We start from the raw sequence: 27,924 nt of genomic DNA on the forward strand, positions 1-27,924 counted from the left end.
TTTTAACGCTATTTGCAGGTGGTAAGGTCCAGTGTTCATCTCCATCCTCTGCTGATATATAACCCAGAGAACGATCAAAAGTTCGATCCTGAACACCCTTCCATTGGTTAAGTAACGATAAAGCAGATTCTGCCACGGTGGAAATATTTAAGCTTCGTTGATTCCATATGACATCGTTTCTATTTTTCCATAGAATCCAGCAGACCATGACAATGTCAAGAACATTCTCTTTGCTGTAATGTTGAAACACCCAATCTAACCATTTTGGAAAATAATTGATATTGTCCAGGTCGAAAAAATGTCTAACTTTCCCCATACTGATTCTGCATAAGCACATTGAGTAAAAATGTGCAAGCATGATTCAGGGTAATCATTGCATACAGGACAAGTGATGATAACTGGGACACTTTTAGTAAGAAGCGTGTCTCTCGTTGGCAGACAATTAGTTGAGGCTCGCCATAGAAAACTTTTGATCTTGGGAGGTATTTTCAAATTCCATAGCTTTCTCCAGAAACCAGAATTATCTGCCGTGTTATTGTCATTTATGTCGCCTTGCAGCAAAAGGTAAGCACTTTTGGCAGAGTAGTTTCCAAACTTCTCATATCTCCAATACCCATTATCATTCACCTCTCTATCCATAGGAATTGAAAGGATAATGTTTGCATCTCGACTATTGAAAACATCCAGAATCAAATCTGTATCCCAACTGTTGTTAGCCATGCTAATTAAAGAAGAGACCTTTTGATCTTTTATTGCTTCACTTTCAGTTTGAATGGTTGCTTCATCTAAGTCTGGAAGGCACGGATCGTCCTTGATATTTATTGACCTCCCATTGCCCACTCTACAGCCGATTCCATTTCTGATAACTGATTGAGACTCATGAATGCTCCGCCATATAAAACTCGGATTACTACCGATCTTAGCATTAAGAAAATTGCTCTTAGGGTAGTAACGAGCTCTGTAAATTCTGCTCACTAGCTTCTCTGGATATTGAACTAGTCTCCAAACTTGATTACCAAGTAATGCAATGTTATAATCACGAACACTTCTAAACCCTATGCCACCCTGAGATTTTCTTTTACACATTTTCTGCCAGCTTTGCCAATGGATACATTTGTCTTTCTTCGATGATGTGTTCCACCAGTACTTGCACATGAGATTTTCAAGCTGTTGACATAAATCCAATGGCAAGAGAAAAACACTCATTGTGTAGTTTGGGATAGTTTGAGCAACAGTTTTCAACAAGATTTCTTTACCTCCTTTATTCAACAGAGATTTTTCCCATCCTTGAATACGAGCCACCAACCTATCTTTAATGTACTTAAAGAGCACTGTCTTATTCCTGCCAATAATATTAGGTAATCCGAGGTATGTACAGTGATCATTTGCTTCCCTGAAGCCAAGCTTTTGACAGAGATCTCTTTTCAATGACTGGGAAGAATTATTGCTGAAGAAAACTGAAGATTTGTCCACATTTATTTTCTAACCTGAAGCTCGTTCGAAAATTTGCAACAGATTCATTACATTATCAGCACTTTCCAAATTCGCTTTGCAAAAGATGTAGGAGTCATCAGCAAATAACATGTGAGTTATAGAAGGGGCTGATCTGGCTACTTTCACTCCAGATATCAATTTACTATTTTCGAAGTCTTGTAAGAGAGCTGTTAATCCTTCCATGCACACTAAGAATAAATAGGATGATAAGGGGTCTCCTTGCCTGAGGCCCCTTGTTGGAGTTATAGAGCCAAACTTTCTGCCTGCATGAGCAATACTATAAGAAACTGCAGTTAAACAGCCCATGAACAATTGGATAATCTTTTGATCGAAACCCATTTTTGATAAGATTGCCTCCAAATAGTTCCACTCAACACGATCGTATGCTTTGGACATATCCAGCTTAAGAGCCATCCAACAATCTTTCCCTCGTTTCTTTCGCTTCATGTAATGCATTACTTCGAAAGCAACCATAATATTGTCCGAAATAATTCTCCCAGGGATGAAGGCACTTTGAGCTTCAGATATGATCGCTTCCATGACTGTTTTCAACCTGTTAGCTAGGACCTTGGATATGACTTTGTAAATCACGTTACATAAAGATATAGGACGAATTTCAGTCATATGAGTTGGATTTGATTTTTTCGGAATAAGGTCTAAACGATTTTAATTTATTGAAAATCATAATCAAATCATTTATGCGTGAACAGTCCGATTAACCAAACCATTAAAAATGGTTTTAGTGGTTTCGGTTTTTCTTGGATAGGATTTTCAGGGTCGGGTCCGGATTTACGAGTGATTTTTTCAACATCCCTGGAATTTACTTTATCAGGCTTCTTTTCCAAATCCCTCTAACCTTTCTCTTTCCATTTTTTTTTCTTTTCCTGGTCTCCGACACCACACACATCACCTACTCAATACTAGTAACTTAATAACTCTGAGCCAGCAACACACGCACGCACGCACAGATAAAAACACCCCAGATCTGGAAATTCATTCACCAACAAACATTAACATGAATCGGCAACCTAGTATTGCAATAATTGGCGCTGGAATCTTCGTAAAGACTCAATACATTCCTAGACTCTCCGAGATTTCTGACCTCGTACTTGTTAAATACATTTGGAGTCGCTCTCAGGTACATTTCTCAATTCTAACATATGGGTTTTTACTGTTAAGTAACTTAGTTATTTATATATTTTAACTAAATGTATGTATGTATGGATATAATATGATCCTGATAAACCCGTAACTCGCAATAGATATTTATATATTTAAATTAAATGTATGTATGACGCGATAATATAATATGATCCTTGTAAATCCGCTTCCCGACGTATTTTTTATCTGTTGCTTTGATTTTGCATGTATTTCAATGTGCTTTCACCCGCTTGTTAGGAATATAATTTTAAAAATTTTCTTTTTGTGAATTAAAATATAAGTCGTCTACTTTTATTTATAAAATAGCTGGTCAAAACACATTGAAATGTGTGCAAAATCAAAGCGATAAATAAAAAAACAGATGGAGTATATATTTAAATTAAATGTATGTATGAATGAGTTGTTGCTATAATATAATATGATCATCATAAACCTGCTTCGTGGACACGGTGACTGGTAACAGTTACTTATTTAAATTAGATGTATGTATGAATGAGTTGTTGTTATAGTATAACGTGATCCTGGTAAACCAGCTTCCTGACACGGTGACTCGTAACAGTTATTTATATATTTAAATTAAATGTATGTATGAATGAATTGTCGCGATAATATGATATGATCCTATAATATGATCCTGGTAAACCGGCTTCCTAACACCGTAAGTCCCAGCTATTAGTATGTTATATTGTTGTGTACTATGTATGTATAGGAATCAGCAGAAGAAGCAGTTGGGATTGCTCGGAAGTTTTTTCCACAAGTAGAGGCGAAGTGGGGTGAATCAGGTCTTGATGATATTATTCTAGACACTTCTGTTCTCGGTGTTGCTGTTGTTCTTGCTGGTCAAACGCAGGTCATTTTTTTTCTATACATTTTATTTTTAATGTGGTTTTTTTAATATAGATTTGAATTTTTTTGGGCATGTAATTATCCCAAAAATGGGGACAATTTGCATGAAATGTGTTGGTCTCAGAACGTAGGTCGATAGCTTTCTTGAGTTTAGGCGAACCTTGAGTTTGATCTCAGTCAATTGGAATGAAATGTGTCCGTCCCTCGTGAGGTTCGTACCTAATCATGTTACACGTGTGCTTTCGAATGAACTAGCCTGTGGGGCAAGATGATTGAAGAAAATTGACACTAGGCTATCATTGAAACCTTGATTGATTGTAATTATTAATAACAAGCTAATCTGATATAGTTATTGATGTTTATCTTGGAATAGTTTTAAGGTCGGTGGGTGATTGGTATAATTTGGACTATAGAAATTGAATAAATTGGGTGCTGATGGAAGGTTTAACCACTGACAAAAAACTGATTGATTTGGGATTTTTTTTTTCCATATAAGGATGTCTTTATATCTATATAGATGTTGTGAATATTTAATAGGATGCAAGGGAAGACATGTTAACATGAAAGAAGCAAATGTGCAATCTAGTTAACATTCCCTTTGAAAACCTCTACCTTGCGTAGATAGATAATTAAAATTACGTTTACAATTAGACTGTGAATGTATATTCAGGATTGTTGTAAATGAACCAACAAAAAGAAAAGGAAAAAGAAAAGTATTAAGTACTTTAAAAAGGGGAAACATTCAATTGCTTGCTTAAAAATAATTGTTATTGATATACCCAATTTATGCAGGTTGACATATCATTAAAGCTACTGAAGGCAGGGAAACATGTTCTTCAAGGTACATTTAACATTATCATCTATATATCTAAAAAAAACTTTAGGCACTTTCACAATTTAGGATCTCTGCCTATTATCTTTGACATATTTTTAAAAAATTCAGAAAGCTATATATATATATATATGTTACTTGGTCACTTGTTTTGTTATGGCTAGAAGAATAACCAATTCTCTGAACTTACGCATGATCTTGTACGTAACTGGAGAGAAATAAATAATAAGGTAGAAACTATTTAGATTGTTTGTACACAGTAAACTAAAATATCTTTTCTGCATGTCTTATGTCATGACTTGTGGAACATTGCGTCTGAAGAGAAACCAGCTGCAGTTTGTAAGTACCCTACCTTTACCTGAGTATCATACTCCTATATATCAAAAAACCAAGAATATATGTCTATGTTTATATGCGTGTAATCTGTTACTTGTCAAAACTTCGCTGTGTTTAATTTATCTATGAGGAAATAACTTGTTACATGACTTGAAAGTAACTTGTTATAGTTGTAATAGATCTTTGATGCTAGTCTGCATATAATTCGTCAAGCAAATCAAACTTCTGATTGCCATATTTCCTATTATAATAACATCTTACAATGAAGTTTTTGCAAAACCTTGCCATCCCACAAGCTGGGGAAGTTGTGTATGAGGAGTTTGGCAGGGTAAGGATTGCTGACTGAAAGTTTGGTAAATAAGAACTTCATTTCACAATCAAGGTATCTGCTTAACGTTAGCACATGTCTTCAGTCAAACCACTTTGTAGAATTTCAACTCTTAATGGGATTACAAAGTATAGTTAAGAACCAAATTGCCTCAGACTCCAAAACTATGAACATGCTTAATGAGGGTAATGTTTGTGTAATACAATAAATTTCCGTGGTGACCGTGACATTCATAGAAATCACGACCAACAATATGGAATAGAGCTAGTGACTCTGTCTCTTTAATCCGTCCCTGATCAAGTTTACATTCTTGAGACCAAAGTCATTAGATCATGGTGACCACATGTAAAATGAGGAGGTTCATGTGTTTTGAGCCAATACCGGGTGTGAAAGGATCATCATAGTTGCACAGCATCTTTATCTTCGAAATATGGATACAACAAAAAGAGAATAGATCTAACAGTTTGGGGAGTAAGTTACTTACAAAGTGGCATTTTCATTGACAGGGTTCTTATAAAATTCAAGTTACTACCGTTCCTACTTGTTTTCTGGTCCCCTCTGCTTCAACTCTAACATCTCCAACTCTCTCATCCAGTCATCCTATTTTCTGTCTTCTCTCCCATGTCTTTTCTTCCCCACTTACATGTCCAGTACCACCAGCCTTCTTTTCTCATCCATTTTCCTTCATCATCATCACTCTATTGTCATAATTACAAAGCTTAACACCTCATGTCACCTTAGTATGAACAGAACTTATTTACTCTTTAAAGTTGTGAATATCCTGTCATTTTACCAATTGACAGGAATTTTGGGTCCCTTAAGCTTTTATTTTGATTTCCGACCAGGACTTTTAGAATAAATTATAATTATCACTACTTAATAGGATAACACACTAAGTCCTGCAATTAAACACTTGTAAATAAAACATTTAAGCAGTCTTGTCTTTGCAGCCGTGAGAGAGGCAGAAACTGCACTGTCATGCTATAATTCTATTTGTGTCAAAGTTCCTGGTCAACCAATATGGGCAGTTGCTGAAAATTATAGATTTGAGCCTGCTTTTGTTGAGGTATATATTTTGAGACTTATTAATTGAAATTTCGTAATTGCTTTTTACACTACTTACTAGTCGTTGTACAGGGCAAGAAACTATTGGCTGAACTTGGAGATATGATGAGCATCCAAGTTATTGTTGAAGGATCTATGAACAGCTCAAATCCTTACTTTTCAAGCAATTGGAGGCGAAATTTTAATGCAAGTCTGAAGCCTGTTAATTGCGTATCAATATCATGACAAGCAGTATAAAGTTTTTTCTATTATATTATTAGTCTGATATTTTCTAGCCAGTGTGTGGTACTTCCATTATGTTAACATGGAAGCTGTACGTTTGGGTGACTAATTAAACGAAGCATGTAACTGTTAAACTATTTACTGCAGTTTATGTTCCATGCTAACTATGGTTTTTTTTGACAGGGCGGTTTTGTATTAGACATGGGGGTACATTTTATAGCAGGATTGAGAATGGTAGAATTTCATTCTTCCCCTTTAAATTTTAATGTATATTTCACTTGCTTGATTGACAATGAATAATCTGCGAACCCAGGTTCCTAAAGAGCTGTTCTTATAGCTAACAAGTCAGATCGGCTAATATACTCATCAGTTTTTATTGATGTCATCTGCATTTCTTAACTAGCAAAGAACTGGAGAGAAAATGGCTTTTGCATTTCGCAAAGCAACTAGTAAATGAAAATAATAACTTGAATATGGGCTTATTAGGTTCATTCAAGGTGGAGATATTTAATAATTTTTAATATTAAAACAATGTATCACCTTAGATAGAAAAGAGCTGAAGGTACTCTTATGTTCAGAAAAACCCTTCCGGGATAAGTGTACCTCCTTTGTTTCCTCGGGCCAAAAAAAACTGTTGATTTTAAATCTTCAATTACTGGATAGTCCAGTCTGTTGGATACAGATTCTAGTGATTAACTTCTTGTTACGCAAGTACAATTTGTAATATTGGAAATTCAGAACACTGCATTCCACCTTTTTGTCTCACACTGGATTCAACAAGGCTACTAACATTCTTAAAATTTAATTTGTTTATTTATGTGTTTTAATGTGTATATATTTACTGCTTGTAACAGCTTGTTGGATCTGAAGTAGACACTGTATCAGCTACAACATCTCATGTAGATAGGACTTTGCCTCCACCAGATATTGTCTCATCTTTGTTGTAAGTTTAATGTTCTGTATTGATCCGGAAAACAAACTTTTGTCCTCCAAATTTTGGTATAATGTTAAAAAAATGTTTCCTCAGCCAGTTGGAAAATGGCTGTTCTGGAGTATTCGTAATGGTTGTATCCTCAAAATCTCCAAAGGCAAGTGGGATGCCTATTATTTTATGTGTTTATATGCCAGATTATTTATTATTTATCCGCTAATATACTCTTGTACCTATAGATTGTTTGGCGAATTGTTTGCCTAAATGGTACCCTACAAGTTGAGCGCGGAAATAGAGAAGGGAAACATGGGTATCTGGTATGTTTGAAAATTCAAGTATCATCTTTGTTGTACTCCTGTAGCATGGGAGTTTTGTGATGCTTACGTACCAGAACTGCTTGTTAAGATAACGGAACATCATAATGAATTATATGTTCTTGTGTTATTATTTTCCATAAGCTGTCTTCTCATGATAAATATTCCAGGTTTCTATTTTTGCTGCTGATGGTCAAACAAAAAACTTCTTCTATCCATTTTGTGGGGTAACTGAAGAGCTAAAAGCCTTTATACATGACATTACCCATGCTACTCTTCAGGTAAAATACAAGTTTAAGACAAGCAACTGTTATTGTCCCTTGTAAAGTTTGATAACAACATTTAGCCTTATGTCACTCTTCTGCATACAATGAATGCCAATGGACAGTTAAATCAGTTTGATTGCCTTGCTGCATCGTAGTTAAATCAGTTTGATTTCCTTGCGCTTCCTTCAGTCACCGTATATGATAATAACATTAGAATTCAGAAAATTGCATTATCTACTTTAAAAAATATTTTCCGCATCATACAATTTATGTCCCCTGCGTTTCACTTTATTACTTAGTATACTATTCATTTTCAGTATTCTTATGTATCGTCAATACTTGTTGCAGAAGGATAGTAGCTATGAAGCTGAGCCTCGCAGCTCCTTCCTTGAAGGTGCCCGAGATATTGCTGTTCTAGAAGCAATGCTAGAATCTGGCATGAAGCAAGGAGTCCCAGTCAAAGTTCAAAGAGTTTAGGGTTGTGTTTGGATGTTGTACTGTAAATTTGATGTACCCCATAAGGCAAAAAAACTTATGTAAGCCATCAGATATGTATAACAGTCATGCAATGCAAGAAGTAAACTGAGAATACTACTTCCAGTACAACTGTGAATTGGTTCTGTAGTGTTTGGTATGTTGCAAAAACTGTAGTCAAACACTTTTCTAGTAGTATTCAACTCTACTGCTTAGGTAAAATTTACACATCCAGATTCACACACACACAAGGAAAAAAAGGATGCGGAGAGCTTTATGCCAGCCCTACTTTGTTACTCCCTCCCTCCCTTCCATATTTCCTTTTTGACTTTTTATACTATTCATGGTAAACGATTAACTACTAATTTACGTATAAGATCAAATATAGTCATGTACAATACAAATAGTAAACGTTTTTAGGTAGAGAGGAGTAATATTTTACTATTTTCTCTTGTAATAGTATATAGTTGAAGAGATCCTCTAGTGTGGCCAATAAGGTTGTTATAAAAAAGTGTAAGCCAATTAAAACAAGCTAAACATATACTTTTATACTTAGCATGTGTCCATGACACGTCACAAAAAAACCGACTTCAATTATGTAATCTATAATATATCTAAAAAATCTGAAAACAAAAATGACAATACTTTTAGGATGAACATAAATTCAATCAATTTATCAACAACGTAGTTTCAAAATAAAATAGTTAGATTTTAGTTCCCAACAAGAGGAGACGTTGAGTTTGTTTGGGTAAATTTTAAATTTTTATTTATGACTTCGGGTCCATTTATGTTAGAAGTTAAATTAAAAGATAATAAAGGTCAAGTTTTTAACTTTCTATTTGTTCGAAATAATCATTATTTTATACTATTTATGAATTATTAAAAGACCGAATGTGAAAGAGACATTAACTTTTTCTATAAAATCAAAATGAAAATCGGGAATGGCTAGTAATTTGTTATAAAATAAAATTCTAGTAAAGAAAAAAATTGTATCAAAAACATCATTTATTTGTTGCCTTCAAAAATATATAAGAGTTACAAAATGTTACATAATCCCGATCTTTTTTTCAGAATAGTTACAAAATGACGTAATATGACAAATTGCGAAATATAATTTGTGAGCGTGGCTTCTCGTATTATTATCTTTATGAAAGCTATTATTTATGATCTAATTTTAAATTTTTTTGTTATAACTTTAAAAATTTCTTTCATTTTTCAATATATAAATTTGTGTTCACCCATCAGAATTTAAAACTCGTACCAACTTAATCATTAAAATTTTAATGCTTTTCGGAAGTTTTTATTATACAACTTTTTATACCTAAATTACGGGAATGCAAAAAATTACAAATACAAAAATTTTACTTTTGATCATTTCTTTAATAATTCATCTCAACACCCGAAATTGGTCATAAAACTCAAAAATTGAGTAACCGGTTAAGTTTTCAAAATCATACTCCTCTGGCGTGGTTTTGAGTTTTGACACGTTTTTTAAGGTACGAAAAAAAGATATTTGCATTTTCAAAATTTTTTTTCCTGAATTAAAATTTTATATTTATATTTTTATTTAGAAAAAAAATTATAAAAAAAATATATACAAGTATTTTTTTTAATACCTCAAAATATGTGTCAAAAATCAAAACTACACTTTGAGACGGAGGGAATAGTAATGTACCAATTTTTCGATTACTGAATTTCGATATCCAAATATCCTGTTAATAAAAACTTAAATCCGAATCGATTAATCTTCGATTTTCCGAGTAATACGTCGGGGTAGACCCTAGAACACTAAAAGGCTCCGAATGTTGCAACTGAAGAAGCGACAATGATTCGTTCCGCCCTAAAACAAACTTCTTCTACTTGTTCATTTCACAGAGTATTATTCACAATTCAAACCCCGCTAAACCCCCAAATAAACCGGCGGTTCAGCACCGGCCGCGGCGCCGGTTCATCATCCTCATCAAGCCCGAGCTTATCGATATGGAGGAGAAAGAAAGAACTGGGAAAAGAGGGTTTAATTATAGCTAAAGAACTTAAACGACATCAATCTCATCCGGTTAAACTCGACCGGTTTATTAAAACTCATGTCTCGAGACTCCTTAAGTCTGATTTAGTCGCTGTTCTTGCCGAGTTTCAGCGCCAGGACCTTGTTTTTCTCTCCCTCAAGGTACTCTACGGTCCCCGTTTTCGATAAATGAATGTTCGATAAATAAATAATCTCGTTATATGAATATAGGTTTTAACGTTATAGGGATAATGTATTTTTAAGCATTATGAATGAATAATCTCGATAAATTAATATTTGATGAATAAATAAATAAACTCGTCAAATGACTTACTTTTTCCGAATTTTCGATTTTAATGCAGTTAGGACTTAGGACAATGTATGTTTAACCTGATGAATAAATAATTTTGATTATTTAATAATTTTGAAAGTTAATTGTTTAAACTTTTTTATTGATATAAGTTCTTAAATTTTTTTAATTATTTAATATGTGTAAACTTCAATGAAAATTTGGTCAATTTGACCACACAATTTTAAAATGGGACTACTATTTTGAAACCGAGGGAGTAGCTTCTTACTTGACTATTGATAGATGTTTATAAACTGATTTTGTTCAAAATGGTTCACGGGATTAATAACTAACTTATTGGCCTGTGCGGTGAATGGTGGAATTGATATCTGTTTATTTTCATGCTACTTGTGGTTGTGTGAGATTTGACGTTAGAAATTGTTTTGTGGTTATTTGACCGTGTTCGTTTTTCCATTGGTATCGTTCCCGTTGTTCTAATTGTGAGATTTTAGGTTGGCGAAGTGGGGATTCTGTAGTTGAATATATGTATGTATGTTTCTGTTATTTTGGTCACAACAGACCTTCTTCCTGTCCTCTTAACTATTAATGCTCTTTACTACCTCAAATGCATCCTTGTTTAAATAATTGTTTTGTGAAAAGCACTGTCTAGACATCAAATGGTAATCTACCTAGTGCAATGTGTTCGTCTCTGGTTAAGACAGACCAGAACAACCCTTTTCCTAATTTCCGGTTGTTGGGGTTTTTTTTTTTTTTGCTAAGTGGTTGTTGGGCTTTTGTATGACTTGATTGTGTTTTAGCCCTTTAAGTGAGAGGCTGGGACAGTTTTTTTAGACAAAGCCTGTGCTTGTCGAATGAGACGTAGGTAGAACTTTAGAGCTTTGTTAAATAAGTAAATATATCTGGAAAATCTTGCATAAGAACCTTAAAGAGGTTTTAGGGGACATGTTCTGGAAAGTGCAAGTGGCTTTTGAATTCTACAACTCTCTAAGGAAGATTTAGGTAGAAAAGGACAATCATCTCATTACTATCCTCATTAATTAGACAAATATCAGTTAGAAATTTGTGCTATTGAATGATATTAGCTTCTTCAGTTTGACTATCTATAATTCTGAGAATTGAGTGGATGTCTGTTTTGCTCCTCCTCCCTCTTATATGCAGGTTTCTCCTCCGTGTCCGCATCAATCATATTATCATATATTGAAGCTATTATTCCAAACAACTCCACTCCCTAAAAACTGTCCCAGTACACTTGGAATCATGCTAAAGTAATTTTATCCAAATATTATGCTTCCACCATATCCAATGTAATGCCACACCATCGCTGACCATTACTTAACAATTTACCAGCATCACGACAAATTTTAATTGGACTCGAACTTAATCATCTTGTGTCTAGGCTTAAGCTGTATTGATACATGGCACATGGATAGTCCCTCTTCCTTAATATTTTACAGTATCTAATTTTAAATTCATCTCCATTTGCTTTCTTATTCGCTCTCATATTCACATCCAAGCGCAATGTTAGATTTTCTTCTGGAACATGCATCTAGTATATCTATAGTTCACAATTTCTAGTCATTTTTCATTGTTAAACTATTATGTATGACCTACTATCTCAGCCTTTGACTAGATGAAAATAAATTTCTGAACTTTCTCTAGCTGTAGCATGGTTTTGTGAAAATGGTTAGTTACCGTGGATTAATTAGAGTTATTGGCACCAACAATGAAGAAGAAATGTCATTTGTTCATTTTCTGCTTTTATCACTTAAGGTTAAGGCTTTTCTGGCATTCATTAGTAATTTTCCGGACTTTTTTAAAGATCTCGCATTTTATGGATGTCAGACATTTGTTGCCACACATTGTTCTTGCCTATTAATACCTTACATCAAATTTCTCAGAACATCCTATAGGAGGACAAGATGTCATCTATGAAGTGAAGCATCGGATTAGGAACTAAAAATAAAACTTAGAAATTTCCGGAAAATTAAAAAAGTAGTTTTATGTTTTTGGTATTTTCTTTACATTTTTCAACATATTCCAGAAATTATTAAGATTTTAAATAGAAGTCGGGGGTTATTTACAGAAACAGTCTTTCTACGCCTTGGAGTAGCGCTAACCTACCATAGACCCTACTTCCGGGGGGGGGGGCAAGAAGTGTAAGCTAGGAACCAGATCAAGAACCAATATGAAGGATTTTAAATTTAGTTTAAAAATCTTTATTTCAATTGAGTAGATAAATGGGATATTATTCTGAATATATGCCATCAAATTAGAAAGTTTTTCATCAAAAATTAATATGATATCAAATTAACAGTTTAGAAAAATATCTAATAAATTATATGAATATTTTTAAATGGTATGAAATAATGATTATTATGTTAGCATTATTTCAGAGAAAAAATAATGATATTGCAAAATAACTAAGTAAATGTGAAACAAATAGTTATAGTTATAATTAAAGAGTTACAAAAATTTGATAACCTGATGAAGTAGCAGGTGGTTGTGCCAAATTGGTGCCAACGCAGATTTAAATCTAAATATCATTTTGTCCAAAACATGACTAACAAATTCGAGCAGGTACCTGTGTTGAATTTGTAAACCAAACAGACTTATCGACTGATCTAGGCAATTGCACTGTTCATAATATTAAGTCAAAGTGAAAATTGTTGGTTTGGTTATTAGTTTGAGAGAACCTTACTTCTTATTTATGTAACTGGTAACTGCAAGGGATGAACGGTGATTATAAAGACTTCAATTGTTTTTTTATCTATCTTTTTTGCTAAACATATGAACTTCAAATTCAAGATCTTAGTCCAATAAGTTTTATAATCTAAAGCAACTTCTTGTAATTTTTTTCTTAATTATTTTACAGCTGTATGAAGTGGTTCGGAAGGAGATATGGTATCGTCCAGATATGTTCTTTTATAGGGATATGCTCATGATGCTTGCAAGGAATAAAAAGGTTGATGAAGTGAATAGAGTGTGGGAAGATCTTAAAAGGGAAGAAGTTCATTTTGATCAGCATACATTTGGTGATATCATAAGAGCGTTCTTAGATAATGGTTTGCCCTCAAAGGCAATGGACATATATGATGAAATGAGACAATCCCCGGACCCTCCATTATCTTTGCCTTTCCGAGTCATACTCAAGGGGCTCCTTCCATATCCAGAATTAAGGGAGAAAGTGAAAGATGACTTCCTAGAACTTTTCCCAGGTATGATAATTTATGACCCACCAGAAGACCTCTTTGATGATCAAGAATCAAGTGGGGAAAGTGAAGACTACTAAAGGCCTCTTCTGTTGCGACACCTTTTAAATTTTCCTTCAGTAATTTTATCGCAAGGATTTTTTAAGCCATTTACTGCTCTGAAGTGGATGACTGTGCAAACGGAGTATTTTGACCATCAGTAACATAATATGATCGTAAATCATAATAGAGCGGAAATCATAGCTTTGACCTGTTACTTCCGATGATTGTCTATATGTTACAGGTATGTCGAATTCAGTCTCAACAGTAGTGTCTGGTTACATCGTAGTGTATGTATGATGTCTGGTGGTGTAATGTTTGTGTTCCCGTTATATTTATTAGTTCTGCAATTTTTACTTGCGCGAGACGATGCTTTTACTAATAGTTAACCTTGTCCATTGTAATTGTAAACTTTATGTGCTTGACCTTATTCTTAGTGATGATAGATGAATAACCTTTCGAGTATAAAGTGCGATAACTAAAAACATGTTCGATGATTGTGAAGATATAAAAGCGTTGCATACAAAACGCGGCAAGTTTTTTATAATATCGAAATTAAGTAAACTCGTGGCCCGGTAAGGAAAACATTTAGCATGCAGTGTTTTTTTTTTGAAAATGAATATAATTCAACAATGAAAACAATGAAAAGCCATATGGCATCTACACATGTGATCGAAATTGAACAAAGGTATAATTATATCGCTGTTAAATCTTTCCTTTTTGGATAGGCAACCAAGCGACCTTTTTGGATAGGCAACCAAGTGATTTTTTGAAGTGATATTTACATGATTTAATCATTTGTTTTGAGTAATCGACCACAAATGCATCACCATAAAAACATTTATTACCGAATCAACACCATGAAAATTCCGCAGATTTGTAATCTCGGAGATGATGAACTGCAAACAAATCAAATAAAACCAAATTTTCACAGGAAGATACAAACAAAACCCAAATAAATTGGGAAATTATTAAAGATTAACAAGAGATGAACTAACAATAATAAAAAGAAGAAGAGATCGGAGCCTTCCACCGGTGAAAGCCGATGGAAGCCCCTCAGAAATGATAGCGAGGCTCCTTCAAGCAGTGTTATGTGGTAGATTTCAAACTTCAAAATAGCTCGTCTAAGAACAACCGTTACTACATATTATTCCTCTGTCTCGTTCATTTTTATATACTTTTTTTTTAAAATGTCTCATTTAATTCTATACATTTCAAAACTTACTAAAAATAGTAAAAGTTTTATAATATAAAAAGTAACTGCATCCACTTACATTCACTATTTTCTTCCGCTACACACTGACTTTATACGTTTAATGTTGATTGATTCCACCACTTTACCCATTTTTCTTACTTTCTCTTACAACATTTCATTTTTTCTGAATCTCCGTGTTCAAACTAAACGTATACAATTCAGGAGGAGTGAGTAGTAAAGAATGACAATGTGATGTGATTAGGTAAGAAATTCAAACTTCAAAAGCATCTTCAATTTGCGTAAACTCAACAACAAAATTAAGAACAAACAGCAAAGACTCGCATATTATATACACAAGCAGAGCATAAGTATGCGACAAAACCGTCCTTTACTTTATAAAAACCACATAAGTCACGCTTGGGTAAGTATATAAATAAAATCAAAATCATTAACATTGACTTGGGTACTTGAACATACATGTGTTTTTAACTTTTCCTTAGTTTACACATTCTCGACTGCAACTTGTCGTGCTTCAACGGTAACAATAGATAGATAGAATGAAAAATACAGTCAGTCAGTCGTACAGAAGAATCTCAGTTTAAGTTTGAAATGTCTTTATTTATTTAGTACACTCATATTTTTTTACTACTAGTAGTAGCGAAAATTTTTCGTTAATATAAAAAATAAATCCGAATAAAGTAACGCTATTTCTCGTACTAAATCTATTACCGGAAATATTTCGCGAACAGATAATTACAGTTATCGGTAAATGTTACGAGAGAGCAGTAAGTAAATGAGTTGACTGAGCACGGTTGGATAGCTCAGTCGTTAAGAGTTTATCATCTGTCTTTCCAGGTCTTGGATTCGACTTGGGTTTGACCCTGACTCACCCCGAGATTTATAACAGATACTCATTTTGTAAGGCTATAAGTCATATTTGTCAAAAAATAAAAAAGTAAATAAGTTGACTTGTATTAAATAAATAAATGTAATTTTGGTCTTTGTCAAAAATAATTTAGAAACAAAATAGAAGGGATATTGTAAGAATCAATGGATGCATTGTCTATTTATCTTTGAAGAAACGGTCATACATTTCAAATGATAATCAATAATAATATGTATGTGCTAAAAAATATGAGATTATAAATAATGCAGGGAGACCACTAAACCTTGAGTTAGGGTAAACACTAAACACAAGATAAGTGTGGAAAATCAAAGAGAATCAAGGTTAGAGAGTGTAAAGCACTAAGCACATAACTCCTCTTTTTTAAGCACCCACGGAACCACAGTTTAAGCTAAACAACAAAAATCAAGACTAAAATTTTTACTTGCCCGACAGCCTTAAGAAATTTATTATTTTTTTTTTGTTAATCCGGTGTCCGGGCCAGCTTTCGCGCACCTCGACTAATCCGGAGGATTGCTAGCACACTCGTACCCACTGAGCATGGCAATCCACTTACTTCCGTGTCTTCCAGAGGGTTCGAACTTGTGACATTGGGATGGTAAGCCCCTAAATTCACACTCTAAACCAACTAGAACACCCGTGATGGGTCAGCCTTAAGAAATTTACTTGGAAGATTGATAAAGTTGTTTTAGGTTTCGGATACTCGTGACTCAACCACCATTTACGAGATTTTAGTCAAAATCAGTTTAGAAGACCCGTATACATGACATGCCACATTTCATAGTTTTATAAATATGATTTAAAAATCTCAGAGGCCTTACGACTGATTCACCTGTAACCAGAATTACCCTAGAACAAGAGCGATATAATAGTATGAGTGAAAATTGTTGACCGATAAGTGAAAAAACAGCTAGGCATAGATATTTCTCCCGCCCAGTCTGACCCCGATCCGAATCCTGCTCTGAATGGGAAGGAGAATTGAGGATTTTTTCGGATATGGGATGGGAATCGGGGAGATTATATGTGAAAAATTCGGGGATCGGGGCGGGGTCAAGAATTAATATTTCCCCCACCCGATCCCAGAATGGTATTTTAACTAAAAATAATATTATATATATATATAAATATTGAAATATGTGTAATATATTATTATTTTGAATTTTTTTATCTCCTAAATGATTTAAGTTTATTTCACTATAATAATATTTGTTTTGTTTATTATTTATACTAGAAATAAATATTAATTCAAATTAAGGTTAAAAATTAATATTAAATTTTAAAGAAAATCTATATATTATGATTTACAATGTGAGTTTTTATTGGAAAAAATTTATTTATAATTTAATTTCTATTAAACAAAAAAAATAAAGAAATTTTCTGAATTCTCGCAGAATCACCGTTCCTCATTTGGGACGGAGATCGGGGAGTAAAATAATCTCCATTGGAAAATGAGAGCAAATTCGGCAATTGATTTTGAGTTTGGGAATCGGAGACAAAGATAGCACACTCCGACTCCAAATTGACCCGATCGCCACCCCTAAAAACAGCGAAGCTGCAATGTGAAAGAAATAAAGATGGCTAGGAATGTTAATTAATAACAATTTGAAGAAGCAGACGGATTAAACGGCACGGACCAGTTTAATTAGGGAGTAATAATAATAATAAAAGATGAAGAATTAAATAATTGAAGTGAAAGTAAAGGAATGAAGAAAACATCTTGTAGTGCGTGTGATTCTCTTTTATTTTGTGTTGGCTCCCCCCTCTTGCCTCTCTAGCCTTTACTTATTACTGCCTTCACGAAGCATCAATGTACATGTCTCCCTTATATTAAAAGCTACCACTATACCACTATACGATTACAGTTTTTCTCTTGGGTGCTTGCGAGCATATGTAAAATGCGGAAATTTATAAATTTAATTCATCTTAATTGATTTTTTTTTATAATAGTGGTGACCCCATCATTCACATAAATTTCGTAAATTAAATTAATTTAAAATTATAATTTTTCGCGTATATTATATGACTATGAACACATAATAGAAAAATCGATATTACTATTGTCGTATTATACTTTTTTCACAGTTTGACATTTGGCGCATGTACATTGTGTTCCGTTATGGTAAGTACTGTAAATGAGTCCCGCAAATAATTTGATGCGAGGGTTTTTTCAAACTTGACTTGATTTCGAATTATTTATCAAAATCAAGTCAAGTTTGATTGTACAAGAGTTAAACTCCAAAATTTTGAGTTAAAATCCGAAACAATTAAATAAATAAATCACATTTTTTAAATTTTAACCTTAGTTTATAAGCAAACTAGATATGTCATAAGATAACTAATCACTTTTTGTATATGATAGCCAGAATATATCATAATCACGTGAAACAACTATAATCTTCGGCATATTTTAAATTTTTGCTTAAAAAAGGATTAACTTCGATTAGATTTTCATTAAGCTAGTGTAAACGTTCAAGATCGATTGAATAATGGAATTTAAATATGATTTACGATAATCAGAATAATTATTGCACATTCTCATTTCAAATATCGTTACTAAGTATTCAAAGTTTATGATTCAAACGATCATTATGTTTAATCTCATTCCGATTCTCATTAACCGAATTCAAAAATTATTTTTGACAAGAACATGTTTTGAGTTACATAAGGCACATATTTCCAAAACAAACAAGGGGTTTCACATTTTCATCGATTTAAATAAATCACATACAAAAACAAACCAAGCCAAGCCCTCTTTTTCCATTTCAAAATCTTTGCTCTGTCTCTTTTCTTTCCACGAGGCTGCACTGCACGCCAATAAAACCAACTTTACTACTATATATTCACACATTTTCTACCGTTTCATTCAAATTTTGTCACAAAACCTAACCATGTCAACCAAACCCAAACTGCACCCACTCCCACCTCACCTCAGTCCCAAAATCCTCAACTTACCCTCTGCCAGAACTCGTCGAAAAAAATCGAAAAATGCAGCAAAAAAGAATGGCTATTACAAAGGCAAGCTAGAGAGTTTGTTTGATCAAGAACGCGAGTTTTCGAGAACTTGTCCTGCAGTTGTGTTGGCTGATAATGCAAGTGGAGTTGCCGCGGAGAAGTGGAGGTTTCAAGTTGAGATGTTGAGGGCTGAGTGTAATTTTTTGAGAATGGAAAGAGAGTTTGCATTGAAGAAGCTTGAGAGAAACAAAATTAAGATGGAAAGAACTCTGCATTCTGCTGTTAGCACTTTGCTTTCTGTAAGTAGTAATTTTTTTCGAGGTTTGAAAAATTTAAATTTGAGATGTTTTTAAAAATGTTGAGTTATGGTTTTCATATTATGTTCTCTGTTCTAATGTTTTTAGTTATGAATAAATCAAACCGAACATACTCTGTATTTTTTGCTGGGAAGACGGATAAAATGTACGTAGACCTTATAGGTACATGTGCATGTTTGAATTTTAGTCTTATCCTTAAAGGTGATTAAAGTGTTAATTTTTTTTAGTTACTTGTTCAAAATTTGAAAAGCTGGTTCATGTTTGATTCTTACTTTTTGTGTGAAAAAAGAGAGGTGAAGAATAATGTGAAGACAGTTTGTGTTTACATGGGAATAAAGCAAAAAAGTAGAAAAGACAAAAGAAACAAGCCAAATTTGAATAATTCATCAAATATTTTGTTGCTTTCTGTTTAAACTGAATGTATTAGAAGTTTTTAATTTTTAGTTTCTGTTTAATGTTTGATGATGCATCTTCAGGGTAGGAAGAAAATTTATGAAGGGGAGAATGCAGGAGTGGTGTTGCAAGAAGAAATCGAAGAATTAGCAGAAAAACTCGAGGAGATTCAGAGAAGCTACGGAGCTGGAGACTACGAGGTTCAAAAGTGTAGCAATTTCGACAAAAAATCTGCAATTTTGCAGAAGAAGTTGGAAAAGCTTGGTGGATTATCCGATGAAAAATGTACTCAACAGACTCCGGAAATGGCTGAAACTAGTACGTTGTCTGATAACACAAGTCATGGAATTGGCAAGGAGACCGTTGCTTTGGCTCATGAAAACAATCAAACTTTTAGTGAGGTAAGTTCTACGTACATCTCATTTGCTACTAACAAATGCCTTCACTGAGACTTGAACCATTAAGGGCATTCACTACACTACATTGCTAGTGATTGGGGATACTGTTGAGTAACCAGCTCATCTAAAACCTTAAGGTGTTAGAGAAAGACCCCAATAGGATCATATATTTAACAGATACGTACATATTGAGTTAGTCAAGTTTGTGCAGGTGGAGGTACTGAGAATGAAGATGGAGGGAGTGTCGAAGGGGATGTTAGATAGAATGGAGGAGGAATACGGATCAATGCTTTCGACTACAGGGAACAGTTCTGTAGCCAGTAGCTCAACTTCTACTTCCATGAGAATTGATCATCTAGATTCCTCTTCCTTCTCTACCAGACAACAACATCAGGCAAGGTTTCTAAGTCTTCTCTACTTGTCTTGAATATTATTAAATTCAAATTCACAACTGTTAGTTAATTATTATTACATTGTCACTGACATCTAATTAAAATCATAAGTACAAAATCTAATTAATAAGTTTCTGTTGTCTGCATGGTTGGCCTTGGTTGTAGTGGAGTGTACAGAATCTGTTTGAAATTTATATTATATAAGCTTTTATGCAAGTACATCTGTAGCTGGACCACCATTCTTAATCACTCTCTCATATAGTATCTTATTTTGTTTAAACTGTTGGCCATCTGCTGTAAAGTTCAGCTTGTAAGCTTCATTAATATGTCAACATTATGGCAATTCCAGTGAATACAGAGCCTTTACAAATAAATAGTCTCAGTGTTGACAGCAAAAGCATTGTCATTCATACCATTATGCAATTCCCAAGACATTTCAAATTTTTGGTTGAAACTAGGCTATGCATTATGCATGTGCTTGGTTGGAATAAAAACAAGTTATACTAACAAATGTTTTGGCTTATGTATGTGTCACTTCATTTCGAAACCAAAAATAAAATGTGATTGATTGTTAGACTTTTGTAATTTTCTTCTGGGGGTATAAATCACGGAGGTATGAAATTTGAATTGGGATATTGAAATGACGATATATATGCAGCCATAGAATAAGAGATAAAATTATACTAGATTTCTCATGAACAAGATCCCTAGAGGATCGGGGACAACCTAGTGGTAGACGACTAGGCGTATATCAAGGAAACAGTTACTCTAAAATCTCACGGTATTAGAGAATCTGGATCTTAAGATCGAACCTGAGTCCTCTGTCAGCCTGAGCTCTGATACCATATTGATACCATATTGGGGAACCAGTTACTCTAAAACCTCAAGGTGTTAGAGAATGACACTTTACGGGATCTTATATTATTTTAATAGCGTATATGCTTTGGGACAAAATAAACTGTGACTAAAAAAATTGTTATTAGGCATCTGTGCATCTTCTTTATTACCTTAAGGTATTGTAATGAAAGTGAAATGTATTGAAGTGAAATTGTGAAATGTGACAGGAAGCAGTGTCACATGAGGAGAAAAAATGCTCAGGGCGCTGCAAGGATGTAGTGAGAAGGATTGTAGAACAAGTGAGAGCCGAGACAGAGCAATGGTCTCAAATGCAAGACATGTTGGCACAAGTGAGATCCGAGATTGAAGAACTGCAGAATTCTCGGGATTTTTGGGAAGGCCGAGCACTCACTTCTGATAATGAGATCCATTCTCTGCACTCTTCCGTAAGTTTATTGCTACTTATACTACTATTTGTCTTCAAAATCGTTATGTTTTTAGGCTCGCTTAGTGAGTACCTGAACCCTATGTTACTCGGACTCTTCATTTTAACTTTGAGTACCCGTGTTGGACACTTGACACTAGGACATAGACACCTGGACTTGGACACTTATTTTAGGCCAAAAACTTGTATAATTTTCAAAATCTTGCCAAATCCTATACTTGGACACGTGTCATGTGGTACACTTCTAGACGAGTCCGAGTAACATAGCCCGAACCTATTTACTTATGTCTGATGTACTTGATATGTATGTTTCGGTCTGCAATTTTTTTTATGTCTGATAGTGAAGAGCAGAATCCTCGCGAGAAACTGATGTTTGTGTTATGTTATTCATAGGTGGAAGAATGGAGAGTAAAAGCCCTGGAAGCCGAAACCAAGGCAAAGGAGCTTGAAACTGAAGTATCTGCACTAAGGAAGGAGCTCGAAAACTCGAAAACAGAAGCAAAAAGAGTGACAGTGATCCCAGAAGATTTGGAGTCAAGTCCTCTAACCAAAAAACTTGAGAAGGAGAAGCACAAACTAGTCTGCAACATAAAACAAATGGACTTGGCTCCAATTTCATTGGGCAGACAACTCGAAAAAGAAAAGCGAATATATTTTCGGAGAGTGAAGGAAAAGGAAAATGATAATCATCATCGTCTGGTGAATGAGAAGGCTAGTAATAACTCACAAACTGGATTTGTAGCTCATAGACGGACTGCATTTCGAGATATAGGAAATGTTCAGCAGTCGTTTTAGAGGGATGAATAACTAACTAATAATATGATGATGTGAAGTTGGTAAAACTTTTGTGCATGTATACCCCCATAGTTTATTTTATGTTTGGCTTCTAAGAATCGAGGCTAGTAAGTAACGGATGAAAAATGCTAAAATTCCTTGAGCGGTGGTTCTAAACGGTGAGTTGTTACACTATTATTAGTTATACTCTCGTAAATGAAATGGATCCTCGTATATAATAAGTCCCATCAATAAAATAAGACATTTGTCATTTTCAGGATCTATCATCATATCATTGTATCACTAAATTCCCACATACAAAAGTATCGATATTGATAGAAAATAAATCCTAAAAACATATTAAATATCACATTAGTTACATTTGAAATTCTTGTCTAAAGCCAAATACAAAACCGAATGCAAAATCGGGATGATCAAGACCAGTCACAGACTAAAGACGACCCAAGTCGTCAAGGCTTACAAGCGGAGGTGCTCACGAGCGGAGGTTGTCAAGGTCCACGAAAATAAGTTGTTCAGGATTAGGCCTAATACGGCTGAAAGACCAGAGACATGACATCCAGCATGGAAACTAAATCATACAAGGAAGGATCTAGAATCCCTTGCCTTACAGGAATCCTAATTACCATCTAAGTTGAAGACTTATCCATCTAATTCTGTACCCACCTCTATATAAAGGACTCTACCCCTCAACCTAAAATTACGTTTTTGGCTTGATTCTCTACAACACAGAGATACATATGCATCTTGCGAGGAAAATGTGACGGCCTCAACCCCGGGGTCAGGAGTTGACGTCACTAAACTCAACAAACAAAAATATAAACTACAAGATTATTATTATATACTAACACGACCCCATACCAAGATTCGATCCAGGTTCAAGTATGATTCAAGTTACACATTATTACAAACCATTTATTCAAAAGTCTGACACACTAACTTATTCAGCAACTTATCAGACCGCACATGGTCTGATACTAACTACCTCTGAGGAGCCGGGTCCTGAAGGGGCTGAGACACTATTCTGCCAAGGTCTGATTGATCTTCTAGGCATCTGCGATATGTATATAACAAGTTGCAAGGGTGAGCATAATCGCTCAGCAGTACCAACATATGAATATCAAGATAAAGACAGTAATGTAAACAGTTATAGGAACAGAGCTATAAATCAACATCAAATCCGAAATCTATAATTATTTCGAGCAACAGTAAATAAAGAAACCGGATATCACTGACTAGCATGCTTTTAACAAAACAAACATAGTTGTGTGTCGTGTCAATACCAGAGTCCAATTTTAGCATGTTATTCACATTTATTAATCAACTATATTAATCACTTATTCCCTTATGGGAATCTAAAAATCAAATCAGATACGTAACGGATATGTGAAGATAGCTGATCAGGCTATTAACACCAGACGGCTCCAACTGCCATCCTATAAACCTGTTCCGGAACTCAGATACTAGCTAGGTCTCTAACCTGCTGGACTAATCGGTTATGTAATGCGCGCAACTGAATTAGCCTCTCACGCAACCTCACTAGGCCACTCTGGCCCCTATGTATCCCATATTTGATCGTTTTATCCAGTTTTCAAAACACTTGTGCCTATCTCATTTCAAAACCATTCATTTTAACATCACGCGTAAAACTGGTTCACAAATCATTTTCATTCGAGATAGGTACCTTTCGAAGTTACTTTTCCCCAAAACAGGTTTAAAACAGTGATTTATAACTACACGGGATATGTAACTTAAAATAGTTCTGTTCCTTTACGAGAATAAAACAACAATTTATTCATACGTACTGAACCATAAAGAATGGCTAGGGTACTTGCCTTGCAACGCTTTCGGAAACCCTAAGTAGCTTTTATGCTGACTTCGGTCCTTGCGAAACTCGACTGGGATCTACAGTAACAAAATACCCTAATTAGTTATACCGACATGCTTGATATCCTCGAATCCTAATAACCCAATTCGATAACCCAAATCGTATAATAATTATACACATAATCATGTAATCCGTATTCACATAGGGATAAAACGTTTCGTATTATAAAGTACGTTTTTCATATTTAAAACAATTTTTTTAAAAAAAATCGACAGCATCTTTTCTGTTTATAAGCTTATTCGTCGATCACAATCGACATCAACAACCAACAAATCACAAGTCTCGTCACAATACAAATTCCACAATCACACGGTTATTTACGTACAAAACCAATTATACGATTCATTTTATTTATTTTATAAAATTAGGACTCAAATAACGATCATCATGGTCCACCGTCCGCTCGTAAAAATTCATCGCGGACGGCGGTAAAATTTTTGGGGCACCCGATAATTCGGATTCCAACACAAAAATTTCACTGACTTATTCGATTAAAATCAATCGCATGAAATTATTTATATCATGAATCGTAGTCATAATTCCATGCAATTAATAAAATAATATGAATTAATTCATATCAATTAAACCAAACGCAACCAACAAAACAGGGCAATACGCGCGCAACGCGCTACAACAGGACCGCAACAAAGCAACCGGAAAACAAAGGGATGGCCGGAAAAACACATCCACACCCACACACGAACACAAATGCACGCACACACAATCACTACACATATCACACACATATATACATATATATATATATATGCATATAAACAGAATCACATAAACAGCCAAGCCAAGCCGAGCACAAGGGCGGCGGCTCACCGGAGAATAAGCCGGAAACCAAGCAAATAGAGGCAATCGAGAGCAACAGGAAGATGAACGGAGAGGAGAGAGAGAGAGGAGAGTCGAGATGAGAAAGAGACAAACATGAAGCCGCTTGAACAAAAAAAAGGGGGAGCCCTGTTGTTTATTTATTTTTTTCCTCTCCTCTATAAATTATAACACATGGCAATGTATAATCTGTGAAACTGACACGTTGTATTTGGGATAATTACGAAGATTTAAAGGCATGTTTTGCCCCGAAATTCGAAATTAACGGACCGAGGTGCACATAAAACAATTTCAGAATATTACGAAAATAGTCTTAAAATATTATAAATATCCCGAAGTTAATAAAAACATAAATTTCATGATTTTAAAATAATTTCAGAAACACAATTTATACTCGATTTTAACAATTAAACGAATCAACGCGCGGGTCCCAAAAATTTCCAAAATAATTTTAAAATTCTCAGAATATTATGAACTTAATAAAATACGAGTTTCAAAATTTTTGAAAAATCATGGAATTAAATACGGATTTTATAAATAAATGCAATCATAAAATCATTTAAAAATAAATAATTAATGAAATATTGATTTCTCAATTTTATAAAATCCTAAAAATAATTATTGAAATTATAAAACTATAAAACCAATTTTAGAGGCCATCCAAATATTTATGAAAATAAATATGCAATAAAATCACTTTTAAACACGAAACAAAACAATACAACTCAATATAATTACACAATTCCATCCTATATACCAATAATCCACACATAAATAATAAGAACCAACACATAGCTGTCAAAACCAATACACATATTTAATTTAATTTAATTAATTACTCAATAATTACACTATCAAAATAATATAAATATACGAGTCGTTATATCCTTCCCCCTTTAAAAATATTCTGTCCCCAGAATCTGACTTAACTAAACAAATGAGGATATTTAACTAGTATGTCTGACTCTAATTCCCAAGTAGACTCTTCTACTCGAGGATTTCTCCAAAGTACTTTCACTATGAGAATTGACTTATTTCTAAGTACTCGCTCTTTACGATCTAAAATTTGGATTGGCTGTTCCACATAGGACAAATATGGCTGAAGCTCAATCGGTTCATATTCTATGACTTGATTCGAATCAGGAATATAGGGCTTCAACATAGATACGTGGAACACATTATGGATATGCTGCATTTGCGGCGACAACGCTATCTCGTAGGCGACCTTTCCTACTTTCTTCAAAACTTCAAATGGTCCTATAAATCTGGGGCTAACCCTTCTGACCAAATCGCACTAATCCTTTCCAAGGTAACACTTTTAGCAATACCAGTGACCCTATTTCGAAGTTCATGTCTTTTCGATGCAAATCCGCATTTTTTCTCTGTCTATCTTTGGTTGCTTCTAGCCTTTTCCTAATCAATACCACTGCATCTTTGGTCTGCTGAACCAGCTCCGGGCCTAACACTTTCTTTTCTCCTACTTCATCCCAATACAATGGTAATCTACACTTACGTCCATACAAAGCTTCGTAGGGCGGCATTCCAATGCTGGAATGATAGCTATTGTTGTATGAGAATTCAATCAAAGGTAAATGTTCATCCCAATTTCCTTTGAATACCAAAGCACAAACTCTTAACATATCCTCTATGGTCTGGATCGTTCTCTCACTTTGACCATTCATCCGAGGATGATAGGCGGTACTCATATTCAGCTTGGTTCCTAAACATTCTTGTAACTTGGTCCAAAATCTTGAATTTAATCTCGGGTCTCGATCTGACACAATGGACACAGGAACTCCATGCTTGGTCACTATCTCATCCAAATACAACTTAACTAGTTTTTCCAAAGAATACCTTTCATTTATCGGGAGGAAATATGCTGACTTTGTCAATCTGTCAATGATTACCCAAATAACGCCGTGATTAGCTCTCGTCTTTGGCAATCTCACTATAAAATCCATTACAATCTCTTCCCACTTCCACTGGGGAATCTCCAAAGGTTGTAATAATCCACTTGGCCGTTGATGTCTAGTCTTTACCGCCTTGCATACGTAACATTTGCTAACCTAGTTTGCAATATCCTTATTCATTCTTGGCCACCAGCAGTTCTTCTTCAAATCTTGGTACATCTTAGTGCTACAGGGTGGGTGGATAGAAAACCGAGAGTTGTGCGCTTCGTGTAACACTTCATTCTTCAGTTCCGTCACATTGAGAATCCAAATTCTGGAAGAAAATCTAAATATACCTTGATTATCCTTTTGGATACACAGTTCTTCACCTGTCAGAGTGTCCAATTCTTGTTCCATAACTCCCTCTTGACATCCTATGATTTTTTCCATCAATGCTGGCTCGAAGGTAATCTCGCACAGTTGCTCCTTACTTTCACCTGGTATTCGAACTTCAATCTCCATCTGTTCCAAGTCTCGTGTTAGCTCTTCTGCAATCTGAACCATATTCGGCTTCTCTTTTCTGCTCAAGGCATCAACCACCACATTGGCTTTGCCTGGGTGATAATTAATTGAATAATCGTAGTCCTTGATCAACTCCAACCACCTTTTCTGTCTCATATTCAGGTCCTTCTGAGTGAATATATACTTCAGACTTTTATGATCCGTGTAGATATCACACTTTTCTCCATACAGGTAATGTCTCCACAATTTTAAAGCAAAAACTATCGCTGCCAACTCAAGATCATGGACTGGGTACTTCTGCTCGTGAGGCTTTAGTTGTCTGGAGGAATAG

At 34.5% G+C, this 27,924-nt stretch overlaps 3 protein-coding genes across 3 annotated transcripts; all 3 read left to right on the forward strand.

The window, feature by feature from the left end:
- Positions 1 to 2,292: 2,292 nt before the first annotated feature.
- On the forward strand, positions 2,293 to 8,464 carry LOC141659435 (dehydrogenase FPY6-like). Its single transcript, XM_074466299.1, has 12 exons — positions 2,293 to 2,632; positions 3,365 to 3,505; positions 4,294 to 4,342; positions 4,655 to 4,672; positions 5,948 to 6,063; positions 6,135 to 6,248; positions 6,468 to 6,518; positions 7,139 to 7,227; positions 7,312 to 7,372; positions 7,455 to 7,532; positions 7,700 to 7,810; positions 8,144 to 8,464. Exons 1-12 carry the CDS (start codon positions 2,510 to 2,512, stop codon positions 8,270 to 8,272), a joined length of 1,080 nt encoding a protein of 359 aa, XP_074322400.1. The 5' UTR covers positions 2,293 to 2,509; the 3' UTR covers positions 8,273 to 8,464.
- Positions 8,465 to 9,997: 1,533 nt separating this feature from the next.
- On the forward strand, positions 9,998 to 14,295 carry LOC141659436 (pentatricopeptide repeat-containing protein At1g62350). Its single transcript, XM_074466300.1, has 2 exons — positions 9,998 to 10,436; positions 13,457 to 14,295. The coding sequence occupies exons 1-2, from the start codon at positions 10,095 to 10,097 to the stop codon at positions 13,871 to 13,873; spliced, it is 759 nt and encodes a 252-aa protein (XP_074322401.1). The 5' UTR covers positions 9,998 to 10,094; the 3' UTR covers positions 13,874 to 14,295.
- Positions 14,296 to 18,683: 4,388 nt separating this feature from the next.
- Positions 18,684 to 22,507, forward strand: LOC141659437 (uncharacterized). Its single transcript, XM_074466301.1, has 5 exons — positions 18,684 to 19,182; positions 19,677 to 19,994; positions 20,203 to 20,385; positions 21,448 to 21,666; positions 22,059 to 22,507. Exons 1-5 carry the CDS (start codon positions 18,820 to 18,822, stop codon positions 22,458 to 22,460), a joined length of 1,485 nt encoding a protein of 494 aa, XP_074322402.1. The 5' UTR covers positions 18,684 to 18,819; the 3' UTR covers positions 22,461 to 22,507.
- Positions 22,508 to 27,924: the final 5,417 nt, after the last annotated feature.

This window comes from Apium graveolens, chromosome 5, assembly GCF_009905375.1.
Source record: "Apium graveolens cultivar Ventura chromosome 5, ASM990537v1, whole genome shotgun sequence".
Taxonomy (NCBI): Eukaryota; Viridiplantae; Streptophyta; class Magnoliopsida; order Apiales; family Apiaceae; genus Apium; species Apium graveolens.

Excerpts from the sequence above, each read along its gene's own strand:
- LOC141659436 (XM_074466300.1), top strand. The coding sequence starts at position 10,095 with ATGATTCGTTCCGCCCTAAAACAAACTTCTTCTACTTGTTCATTTCAC. Across the intron at positions 10,437-13,456 it reads TTGTTTTTCTCTCCCTCAAG|CTGTATGAAGTGGTTCGGAA; the intron begins GTACTCTACGGT and ends ATTATTTTACAG.
- LOC141659437 (XM_074466301.1), top strand. The coding sequence starts at position 18,820 with ATGTCAACCAAACCCAAACTGCACCCACTCCCACCTCACCTCAGTCCC. Across the intron at positions 19,183-19,676 it reads CTGTTAGCACTTTGCTTTCT|GGTAGGAAGAAAATTTATGA; the intron begins GTAAGTAGTAAT and ends ATGCATCTTCAG. Across the intron at positions 19,995-20,202 it reads ACAATCAAACTTTTAGTGAG|GTGGAGGTACTGAGAATGAA; the intron begins GTAAGTTCTACG and ends AAGTTTGTGCAG.
- LOC141659435 (XM_074466299.1), top strand. The coding sequence starts at position 2,510 with ATGAATCGGCAACCTAGTATTGCAATAATTGGCGCTGGAATCTTCGTA. Across the intron at positions 6,064-6,134 it reads TTGAGCCTGCTTTTGTTGAG|GGCAAGAAACTATTGGCTGA; the intron begins GTATATATTTTG and ends GTCGTTGTACAG. Across the intron at positions 7,228-7,311 it reads GATATTGTCTCATCTTTGTT|CCAGTTGGAAAATGGCTGTT; the intron begins GTAAGTTTAATG and ends ATGTTTCCTCAG.